The sequence below is a fragment of the Trichomycterus rosablanca genome, chromosome 12 (genome assembly GCF_030014385.1).
Source record: "Trichomycterus rosablanca isolate fTriRos1 chromosome 12, fTriRos1.hap1, whole genome shotgun sequence".
Classification (NCBI taxonomy): domain Eukaryota; kingdom Metazoa; phylum Chordata; class Actinopteri; order Siluriformes; family Trichomycteridae; genus Trichomycterus; species Trichomycterus rosablanca.
The window spans coordinates 20,359,762-20,372,382 of NC_085999.1; the positions used below are offsets into that span (position 1 = coordinate 20,359,762).

The following is a 12,621-nucleotide window of genomic DNA, read 5'->3' on the forward strand; positions in this document are numbered from 1 at the left end:
TTTTAGAGAAGTACAAATGTATGAAAAGGCAGTTGGATGGCATTTAATCAGAACCAGATGACTGGTTCAGCTTTCTGATAAGCTCTGGCACAAGCATGTTCTTCATATAGAATTTAATGATGCCAATGTACTTTCTATCTCAGTCCCACCAGGATATGGCAGTCATTCTTTGTGACTGTTCCAGACAGTTCCAGTTTTGGCTAACATAAAAGCAAAAAAGATCAGAAAATAAAATAGATTCAGTAAGTGTTGCATTAAAAAAGCATTTACTCTGTTGTACAGAAGTCACAATTTTGTGCACCGACTATGTCCTTAATGGCCATGAGCTAAAATAAAATAAAATGTTAACACGACATGTAACATTTAACCCCCCAATTATTTGTACACTACCAATTCATGGTATATCTAAACACAAGCACGAGAAAACGCATCTGCAACAACGTTGTTACATCCACAAACATGTTGAATATTGATGTTATAGCCCTGCAAAATAAGGCTTCAGCGCATTAAACGTTGGTTCTGAATGCGCATTCTATCCAAAAAATTCAAAGGGTTGTGGTCTGTGTACACAGTCACTGGGTGCGCTGCCCCGCCAACATAAACCTCAAAATGTTGAAGCACCAACACAAGAGCCAGGGCCTCTTTTTCAATCGTGGAATAAACACACTGATGAACATTACATTTATGAAAATAAAAACACACAGGATGTTCCAATCCATCTTTACCTTTCTACAAAGTACTGCACCGGCTCCCAAGTCACTAGCATCAATGATAAGTGCAAAGGGAACAGAAAAATTAGGAGCTGCCAGCACAGGAGCAGTTGTGAGTAGTGCCTTAACGGAGTCAAATGCTAACTGACTCTCTTCAGTCCACTGAAATGACCTCTTAGTGCTAAGGAGGTCAGTAAGAGGTACAGCCACAGAAAAATTTCTGCAAAAAGCTCTGTAGTAGCCTATCATACCCAGAAAACGCCTACTCGTAACAATACACATGACTTACCACAGGATTTTGCTGCCATTACAAGATAGCCATTACAAGATTGTCTCCCAGGGCAGGCAGGAATTTTAGCTCATGGCCATTAAGGGCAAAATCAGTGCACAAAATTGTGACTTCTATATAATTTGATAAATTTGATACTTTGTTTAAATTTTTAATTCTTTCTTTGCGAAAACATCAAGGGCTAGTAAAAGAGAATATTTATAAAAACGTTCAGCGTTGAATACAATCTTTGATGTATACGCTTTTAATAAATACATTTTTAAACACTTAGCACATCAATAAATCTCCCAGATAAATTATTTATTTGAAAAAGTAACCAGCTGAATTAGAGTTTTGGATAAGCCATGGGAGGAACGTTATCCTGGTGTTCAGTTACCACTCATTATATTTTTGCAGTATGTGTGGCGGTATATTACTGCTGAAATATGAGTAGATCATTATTAACCCCTATTTGAACTATAGGGTGCACCTAGTTCCTAATTTTTTTTTTTTACATTGTTGGCTTATTATTTAACTGTTGGACCTAAAGACTTAGATGGCTGGACTAGATGGCTGCTCTTATTATTATGAAGATTAACAGAATGTGTTGTGTTTATTTTCTTTTCTTTTGTGTTTTATATAATGATAAATGTTTTAAAATCATTGACTGTGACAGTTACTAAACTGTAGAATTCATTTAGAATTTAGAATGTAATATTTGTGATTTATATAAATGATAATGCATTAATTTCTTTTGCATGCTATGTATACTTTTATAGCCACTTTGAGTAAAGTTAGAAGTGGTGCTGTGGGTTAAACACTGAAACTTAGTAATGACTTCCATTTTACTGCCGGAGGAAATGCTAAAGCATCGACTGCCAGAAATCTCTCACCCCTCTTGCTTCTGGCATGGGTATGATAGGTTGCCACTTATATCTCACCATCTCACCAGTGAGTTTCTCTTTTTAATTACTTATCCACCCACACATTTGTCTTATTATCATGTCTAACACAACACTTCATGCACCATTACTCTACATTCTCTGCTTCAACACAACACACAGCCTTATTTACTTCACTAGCATGACAGGAGCAACACGGGCAACCAGTTTTGTTATAACTACAGAACAGAAAGTGGCAGTGGAAGAGAGTATAAATGAAAAGCAGAACTACAAGAAGGCTGAGTAATACAAGAGCTTTTTTACTAGCAGTAATCATTTGATTCTGCTCTCTTCTGCTTTATGTCAATTTTATGCAAATGGAATAAACCACATTGCTGTGACCGTGTGGATAAGGGGCTAAATTTCATTATGGGATCCACAATGATGTGTTTTGGTGAGCATCTGCAGAGCAAATACAAACACTGCTGTACACATCAAATAGAAGTTTTGATAACATCCAAAATGCATTGCAAATTGTAAAACAAGATGATCAATACATTTCTAAAATCAGAATTACAAAACATTATAGGCCAGATATACACCAATCAGCCAAAACATTAAAACCACCTGCTTAATATTGTGTTACCCTCATGTTGACAAAACAGCTCTGACTCGTTAAAGCATGGCACCAAGACGTTTGCACCTGACCGTTCACTTTACACCAATGAGGCATAACATTATGACCACCTTTCTAATATTGTGTTGGTCCCCCTTTTGCTGCCAAAACATTTACATTTACATTTTTGGCATTTAGCAGACGCTTTTATCCAAAGCGACTTACAGTACTGTGACAGTATACTGTCTAAGCAATTGAGCTCTGACCTGTCAAGGCACGGACTCCACTAGACCCCTGAAGGTGTGCTGGCACCAAGATGTTAGCAGCAGATCCTTTAACTCTTGTAAGTTGTGAGGTGGGGCCTCCATGGATCGGACTTGTTTGTCCAGCACAACCCACAGATGCTCGATTGGATTGAGATCTTGGGAATTTGGAAGCCAAGTCAACACCTCAAACTCGATGTTCTGCTCCTCAGACCATTCCTGAAGGATGTTTGCTTTGTGGCAGGGCGCATTATCCTGCTGAAAGAGGCCACAGCCTTTAGGGAATACCATTTCCATGAAAGGGTGTACATGGTCTGCTACAATGCGTAGGTAGGTGGTACATGTCAAAGTAACATCCACATGGATGGCAGGACCCAAGGTTTCCCAACAGAACATTGCTCGAAGCATCACACTGCCTCCGCCAGCTTGCCTTCTTCCCCTAGTGCATCCTGCTGCCATGTGTTCCCCAGGTAAGCGACGCACACGCACCCGGCCATCCACGTGATGTAAAAGAAAACGTGATTCATCAGACCAGGCCACCTTCATCCATTGCTCCGTGGTCCAGTTCTGCTCGTCCACACGGGGCAGCCTTCGCTCCCCACATGCATCGTGAGCCTTGGCCGCCCATGACCCTGTCGCCACTGTTTACCACTGTTTCCTCCTTGGACCACTTTTGATAGATACTGACCACTGCAGACCGGGAACACCCCACAAGAGCTGCAGTTTTAAAGATGCTCTGACCCAGTCGTCTAGCCATCACAATTTGGCCCTTACGCTTGCTCATTTTTCCTGCTTCTAACACATCAACTTTGAGGATAAAATGTTCACTTGCTGCCTAATATATCCCACCCACTAACAGGTGCCGTGATGAAGAGATAATCAGTGTTATTCACTTCACCTGTCAGTGGTCATAATGTTATTATTGGTCAGTGTATGTGAGAAGCTATTATCCATCAGGTAAAGACCACCTTCTTCCAATGCTTTATTGGCCAGTTCTGATGCTCATATGCCCACTGTAGGCAATTTTGGAAGTGGCATGGCCATGGGCACTAGTCAGCATGGGCACTCAAATGAGGTGCTATTAATTCCTTAATAATATGTTCCTCACTTCAACTGTCAGTGGTTTGGGTTTAATGTTCATTTACATGATCTATCTTCCCTTCCCTAATAAGTCTTTTTCCTCACCTGTCTACCATCCAGAGTAAAAAATATGTTCCTCTGAGACAATATAATTTTCATTAGATTTAAAGAAATACATCTTTAAAAATTTTTTAAATGTAAACAAAATGCATTTCATTGTTGCTTTATAGTTTATATAATATAAAATAATCTTTATAGTTTAATATTATTAATTGTTTCCAATTTCCTATTACATTTGCTCTGTCACAGACAAGCACCCACACATGTGGAGGGACAAATGTGTAGTCACCGGCTGCTTTTTTTTATTTTTTATTACACCAGCCAGCGGTGGATTCTCAAAGAGAGCCATTACATATATAGAAATTCAGATGGTATAGTGGTCTAATACGCTAGCTTACCATACGCTAACTCACACAGAGTGTTTGATCTATCAAGTTCAAAGACCAACAGTGCTTCCAGTCTGGCCAGAAATCTAACAGGCAATTGGTCATATGTCTGAGAGAGAAAGGCTCAAATAAGGTTTGTCCTAACTGCCGCTTTGAAATGCATTCTAAGAAAATGGTCAAGGCACCGTCACAAGTATGCGTGAGTGTGGTTCACATACAGCGCAGCGTGACTACATAAGCAATAAAGCTTGGCATAGGAAACCGCTGGTTGGTGTAAAGTAGCAGCCAGTGACCACACGAGTGTCAGACTGGGAGTGTGACAGTCTGTGACTCTCCCTGGTCAGATCAGTGTAGTGTAAGCAACAGAGGAGTTACAACAGGGAATGGGAGATGACAGGATTGGGAGTAAAAGGAAAAATTATGGATCATCATTTTTACCACCAAGAAAATGTCCTTTGGAGTACAGACAACTTGATATTTAATATTTTAATTTTTGAAGCGGCACGGTGGCTCAGTGGGTAGCACTGTCGCCTCACAGCAAGAAGGTCCTGGGTTTGATCCCCAGGTGGGGCGGTCCGGGTCCTTTCTGTGTGGAGTTTGCATGTTCCCCTGTATCTGCGTGGGTTTTCTCCGGGTGCTCCGGTTTCCTCCCACAGTCCAAAGACATGCAAGTGAGGTGAATTGGAGATGCAAAAATGCCCTTTACTGTTTGCCCTGAACTTGTAAACTGATGAATCTTGTGTATTGAGTAACTACTTGTTCTGTCATGAATGTAACCAAGGTGTGTAAATCCTAATAAATAATATTATATTTTAAAGCTTTTAGTCACTAGTATTTAACATTTCTGCTTTTGTAATTTAATACACACTATTTGGCCAAAAGTATGTCAACACCTGACCATCGCACCTATATGCTTTTGTTGGAAATCACATATCCTGCGGCTACTCTTCTAGAAAAGCTAAAACATTTAAATTGCAAAATGCCTCAATTATTAAATAATAAATTTAATAATGCTGTAATATAATGTGACAGTTAATAATTTACAGATAATACACAGTTGTTGGCTGTTTAAAGCAATAGAAGGCACAAGCTCTAGGCTGCTGTAACATCACTTATTACAACTTAACAGCAAATTACATAAAGCCATGTTCAGGCCTGCCTGTGGTTAAGTATAAAATAACTGGCCTGTCCATCAGACTTATCAAAGTCAGCTCTCTAATTTATCCCTCTTGTACCAAAAAGATTATAGCCAGTCTCTGAGTTTCTAAAAGATTTTATCGAGATGCAAATGAACCATGACCGCATATCAGTACAGCCTTGCCTATAGGGCATCACAGGTCAAACTTAGATTTAAAGTAAATTTCCAGTAAGTCTCAAGAATAGCCGTAGCTATAAAAAAAATTCCCCGTGGACATTTCAAAGCTAAAACAAAAGAGTAAAACATAATTTTAGAAGAGGTCACTTACAACTCAAAGACCATGTACAGCATCCCATCTGAACTGTAAGTTTCCAGCAGCTCCACAATATGAGGGTGCTTAAGCATGTGACAGATGCTGGCCTCCCTTTTTAGATCTGAAAGAAAAAGCAAATATCTACTATAAAATATTTAAATACATGTTACTGTGTTTTACACAAAAGTTAGTTGCATTTAACGGTAAGTCCCAGGTTGGATAAAAAGCTTGAACTTGCAGTGATGGACACCAACTATTATACACCAACAAACCACAATCCATTGAGGACCTCAAAGAAGAAATTCGACACAACATTGCTGAAATTTCTCAGCAATTATGTCAATGTGTCATGGAAAATTTCATCAAATAAGTGAACATGTGCTGCCACGGTCGAGGCGATCATTTGTCAGATGTTCTGTTTTAAACATAACCTCCATGTCTTTACTTTCAAAAACATTATTAATGTTCAAATAAAAAATGTGTTTTATTAAAAAATTTAAATGTCCGTTCATTTTGGGACACCCTGTATTTATTGGATTATTTCAATAATTACCCAACTTGTGCAATCAGATAGAAACTGTACTCGGAATGGCCTCAATTGGATTAGTGTATTGCGATTGAGGTGAAGATATTGACTTGTTGTATTTTGACTGAGTTGTTAGTTTATTTATTAACAGATTATTAAGCAGGGGTGTTGGAACACTGTGAATGAACTATAAAGCCATAAGGACAAAATTCTTTATGTTCTGCATAGAAAAAAAGATGTGAAGTGTAATGAATCATTTCGCTAGTCACTTGCAATAAAATATGTATCCACTATGGTCTGTTAATGCCTAAAAACTGCCTTGTACAGGACTTATTTTTGGCCATTTATTTTTAATGTGTATTTCTTTTGTAATTAATACAGTATGATTCTGCTATTTACCGTACATAATATGTTCTTTTTAAGTTGTTTTATCTGTGTTGTTAGTAATGGATAAGTGACCCATTATTTAATATGACTTTAAATATTTTTAGCATGATTAGCTGTCCTGACAGAAATATTTTTGGTTTACCTAAAAAAGAAGTGTGATGTTTAGTGGTCAAGTAGTTGTTTGATTAATGCTTTCTGTGAAAATGCTGTTTAAAGTCATTTCCAACAGTTAACACTTTATTTGAATTAAAAGCTTAGCTACAGATCTACAGAGAAGGAGCACCGAAACAAACCCTGACAAACACTCAAGGTGTACGCACCAGCTCTGCTTACGGACACATACAAAGACTTTAATCTGTACAAGAAAACTTTTTATGCATTTATATTATTTAAATAACGAACACTGAAAATATAGGACATTAAAACCACAAATAGTGAAGTTGTTTTGTGTCAGTATAGAGTCAGACTGCATGTTAATCACTGCTCGTGTGGATCTGTGTGTAACGTTTTTCTTTTTGAAGGTGGATATTTCCATAATGCTGCAGTAAACTGTGCTTTTCATCTAATAATACTACAATATTGTCAGCCAAAGCTTTTACATATCAACTGCATTCCAACTCTTGATTACCGTGTTTAGTTAGTGTTTGTAATTACCTGTTCGCAATCGACTCTGTATAAAATCTACATTCTGAATGCTGACCTGGATTTGATTCTGGTGTTTGTGTTCATCCTACTGTTCTACATTACTGGCATGTTTGCTACAATCAATAAAAAATAAAGACTTGTTGATGTTAGTAATTGGTTAAAAGAAATTGGCAAAATCTGCATCTCTACTTTAAATAGAGCCATTTAAAAAAGTTATTTGTTTAATTTTGTTCTATTTATGCATTTCTATTCTATTCATTCATTCATTGATCCAATGACCCAGTTGTGTTTTTCCTCCACTGTTACAGACTCCTATTTTTAATTAGTAGTACACACGCTACATGCACACGCACATTATCGAAAGATATTTAATTAGCCATGTGTGTAAAATGAGTGTATATGTTTTGTGCTGCAATTAATTTCATTTTCTCAATTTGTTAAGAAACAACCACAAAATAAGGACAATTATTATAACATAGTTAAGCTGGTAATACAAAGAAAAGTTTATGAACAATTGTTTTATTGTATTTATAAATTAATGTTTCATTGTTTAGACATGTCCAGTTTCCCCAAAATTCTCAACTTGTACCTCATCTAAAACATCCATGCTGACTGACAACACATGTAAAGTCATCAGGCTTTTTTGGGACTCCTGTATACAGCCTGGTTCAGATAGCAACCACCTCCGGACTGACACATTGATCTTGTGAGGGTTGCCATGCTATGTTCCCACAAGACAAATGTGCTAAATAACATTACTGTTTTATCCTAATCTTAATCCTAACAGCTTTAAATCCACTGTTGGGTTTGAGATAAAAGACAAGAGGAGCTCAATATATGACAGGCAGCAAATAAAAAGGAGCAAAGCAGCTACTCTGTTACTGATGCTGCCCACTTCATGTGTGGAATCATCTGTGGGGCTCCACTCAGAAGAGTGCTGTCCTGCCTAGGGTGGCCAGCCGTCCGGTTTTAGGTCGGACAGTTCGGCTTTTCAGCTGCCAGTCCTCCATTAACGCAACGCTAGGACGGACACTTAAAAATCCTCCTTTTGGAGTGAACTGGTTTCATTTTTGATCAATATTATCTGTCATTGGCTCAGGTACACATCAAAACAAATGCTTTGTATTTCATTGGTTTAACAGCCTCATTTGACTGCTTATAGTGCTACCTCTGGCCAATCGCAGAAGGTCCGCCCTCTAAATGCTAGTCTGTGATTGGGTGGTTGAATTTCGCCCGCTCGCTCTGGTCTGTATACACCCCTAATAGAGTCAGTTAGTCACTCAGCTCTCATGCTCAGGAACGCTGTGAAAATACTCACATTAAGTGAGTAAAACAGTAATTTGTTATAGAATTCTTGCTTAAATTGGTCAAAAACTCTGTTATATGGGTTATGGTTTCATTCTGTGTGTTGCAGTATCATGCCCCCCTGTTCCTGGTGTGATGTCCTCCTTTTGGGTGTAATGTCCTCCTTTTTGGGGTGTAATGTCCCCTTTTTTGTGGCTATGAATGTGGCCACCCTAGTCCTGCCACCTCTACAGTCAGCTTGCCACACCAGGGTGGTTACTTGAACTTAGCAGCATTTACATTTAATAAACACACAATATGGTTAATAAGCTCTTAAGAGACTGCTGAATAAGACAGACTGACTCTGACGCATCATACTGATAGCTTTCAGTGACTTGATGGATCAGTTAGCATTAGCTAATTACTAAACTGATTCAACACATTCAGGCCAACTAGCATTAATCTCAAAACAATTCCCACAATAATCAAAACACAAGTAGAATGAAGACTGTCAAATCATCAGAAAAATAACAAAATTGAGATTCTCATAATGCAAAATTAAACACTATATCAGACTCTGAAAGCAGGTTATCTGTGAACTAGCTTAAAAAAGTGCACAATTCTAAACACAATGCTTACTATCTCTGTGATCTGTGCCTTAGCCAGTGTATATAAGTCACAGCTATAAAAGACTACTGAGCAAGCAAGACTTTACTGGCCTGCTGACTTATTGGGTATTGATAAGCTATAAAAAAGAGACACTTGTCAAATGAATAATGTTCTCATTCTCTTCACTCTTCTATTTAAAGTTCATCACTCATTTAGTTCAGAGAGGAATTCATGTTAAAGCAGCAAAGTAGCCTATAAAGAGCATTTAATCAGTTTTATTCATAGACACAGTAAAAGCTTTTTATGAGCTTCTGTCCTTTAATAGCTCTGGATATTCTCATTTATCAGGTACCGGCATGGCAGTGCAGTGATTGTAAGGTTGCTGGTTCAAGTCCTTGGCAAGGCCCTTAATCCTCAATTGCTTGGAATGTATATTGTCAGAGATGTAAGTTGCTGGATAAAAGCATCTGTTGAATACAATAAACATAAATGTATTTGCATCCTGTCTGGTGTGTGTTCATGCATTTTGCCCACTGAGTTCTGGAAAACCGGACCCACTGTGACCCTGACCTGGATAAATTAGTGGTAAAACATAAAAATATTGTGCTGGTATAAGTTATGATTTTTTTTTCTATTATATTTTATGCATTTTCTCCCCAATGTAGCGTAGTCAATTTGTCTTCCGCTGCAATTTGGATTCCTGATTGCAGTCGAGGAGGGTATATTGCTGCTCACGCCTCCTCTGACCAGCGCGGAGGGTGCCTTAGCGGAACCCTTTTTCACCCATGCATTCTGCACTGGCGCCTCGCTATCTGCTAATCAGGGTCCTTACGAAGCATTTTGAAGACCCCCACCCACATAGTCCGTTCATCCCGCCCTAGCAGTAACGTGTCTGCTGCAGGCACTGCCAATTATGCCCATTAGATGGCACCCAGCCGACCGGTGGCAACTGCAAGTTTCGAACCAAGGAGTTCAGAATCTCGGTTCTGGTGTGCTAGCGGAATATCCCGTTGCGCCAACATTTAAATATTTTTTTAATATGCAATGATAGGGTACATTTCCATTTTTCCATTGCAAGAATCAGTGTTCAGGTCCAATTTTGTAATTTGTATCATTCCAAGTCTGTTCAGTAGGGCCGAGGTCAAAGCTCTGTGCAGTCCAATAGAGTTTCTTTAACCCAAGCATATTAATGCAAGATACAGTGTATCACAAAAGTGAGTACACCCCTCACATTTCTGCAGATATTTAAGTATATCTTTTCATGGGACAACACTGACAAAATGACACTTTGACACAATGAAAAGTAGTCTGTGTGCAGCTTATATAACAGTGTAAATTTATTCTTCCCTCAAAATAACTCAATATACAGCCATTAATGTCTAAACCACCGGCAACAAAAGTGCACCCCTAAGAGACTACACCCCTAAATGTCCAAATTGAGCACTGCTTGTCATTTTCCCTCCAAAATGTCATGTGATTTGTTAGTGTTACTAGGTCTCAGGTGTGCATAGGGAGCAGGTGTGTTCAATTTAGTAGTACAGCTCTCACACTCTCATACTGGTCACTGAAAGTTCCAACATGGCACCTCATGGCAAAGAACTCTCTGAGGATCTTAAAAGACGAATTGTTGCGCTACATGAAGATGGCCAAGGCTACAAGAAGATTGCCAACACCCTGAAACTGAGCTGCAGCACAGTGGCCAAGATCATCCAGCGTTTTAAAAGAGCAGGGTCCACTCAGAACAGACCTCGCGTTGGTCGTCCAAAGAAGCTGAGTGCACATGCTCAGCGTCACATCCAACTGCTGTCTTTGAAAGATAGGCGCAGGAGTGCTGTCAGCATTGCTGCAGAGATTGAAAAGGTGGGGGGTCAGCCATTCAGTGCTCAGACCATACGCCGCACACTACATCAAATTGGTCTGCATGGCTGTCACCCCAGAAGGAAGCTTCTTCTGAAGTCTCTACACAAGAAAGCCCGCAAACAGTTTGCTGAAGACATGTCAACAAAGGACATGGATTACTGGAACCATGTCCTATGGTCTGATGAGACCAAGATTAATTTGTTTGGTTCAGATGGTATCAAGCATGTGTGGCGGCAATCAGGTGAGGAGTACAAAGATAAGTGTGTCATGCCTACAGTCAAGCATGGTGGTGGGAATGCCATGGTCTGGGGCTGCATGAGTGCAGCAGGTGTTGGGGAGTTACATTTCATTGAGGGACACATGAACTCCAATATGTACTGTGAAATACTGAAGCAGAGCATGATCCCCTCCCTCCGGAAACTGGGTCGCAGGGCAGTGTTCCAGCATGATAATGACCCCAAACACACCTCTAAGACGACCACTGCTTTATTGAAGAGGCTGAGGGTAAAGGTGATGGACTGGCCAAGCATGTCTCCAGACCTAAACCCAATAGAACATCTTTGGGGCATCCTCAAGCGGAAGGTGGAGGAGCGCAAAGTCTCGAATATCCGCCAGCTCCGTGATGTCGTCATGGAGGACTGGAAAAGCATTCCAGTGGCAACCTGTGAAGCTCTGGTAAACTCCATGCCCAGGAGAGTTAAGGCAGTTCTGGGAAATAATAGTGGCCACACAAAATATTGACACTTCAGGAACTTTCAGTAAGGGGTGTACTCACTTTTGTTGCCGGTGGTTTAGACATTAATGGCTGTATATTGAGTTATTTTGAGGGAAGAATAAATTTACACTGTTATATAAGCTGCACACAGACTACTTTTCATTGTGTCAAAGTGTCATTTTGTCAGTGTTGTCCCATGAAAAGATATACTTAAATATCTGCAGAAATGTGAGGGGTGTACTCACTTTTGTGATACACTGTACATAGTTATGGTTTGACATGTTTGGTTTGGAAACCCCTGTGACCTACTCATCCAATACCAGTGCCTAAACTTACAAATGCTCTTTTTAGTGGATAGGCAAAAATGCAGAAGAGTATAGGATATTACAGTCGAATCCGGTTAATCGGACCACATCGGGACGCGATCGTTTTGGTCCTAATAACCGGCTGGTCCGATTACACGAACATGCCCTATGTTACAAGGAATGATAGTGGAATGATAGCTTTCTCGTGTGGACTTTAATCGTGATTGACAGGAGGGAATTCCTTGCACGTGTTGCCGGACACTCTTGTTTACGCTTGACTTCATTTCGCCGAAAAGCGGAGATGCAGATGGATCCAATAACCACGCTGCTGGCTACTGGGTGCTTCATTGTGGGAAAGAAAGTGGTGGGCGTGTTCACCTCCCGCTGGTTTTGCTCTTGTCAACACAACTTTTCGGATTTCCTGATCTTTGATAAAAGCATAAATTCTCCCGGGGAGCCCAGGAATCCTCCCATATCTCGCTGACCCGCTTTGCGACTTGTGGCTTCTTTTTCTTATTCGCTCTCACGTTCTTTGGTCCGATTAAACGGAATTTTGGTCCAAATAAGCGAATAAC

General features: G+C 39.7%; 1 protein-coding gene across 2 annotated transcripts in view; it reads right to left on the reverse strand.

Moving 5' to 3' along the window:
* The window catches only part of caska (calcium/calmodulin-dependent serine protein kinase a), a 240,132-nt gene that overhangs the window by 89,512 nt on the left and 137,999 nt on the right, over window positions 1-12,621 (reverse strand). For both annotated transcript variants that reach the window (XM_063005494.1, XM_063005493.1), the window contains exon 3: window positions 5,731-5,836. In XM_063005494.1, coding sequence (XP_062861564.1) covers window positions 5,731-5,836 — 106 coding nt within the window. The remainder of the gene's footprint in view (window positions 1-5,730; window positions 5,837-12,621) is intronic.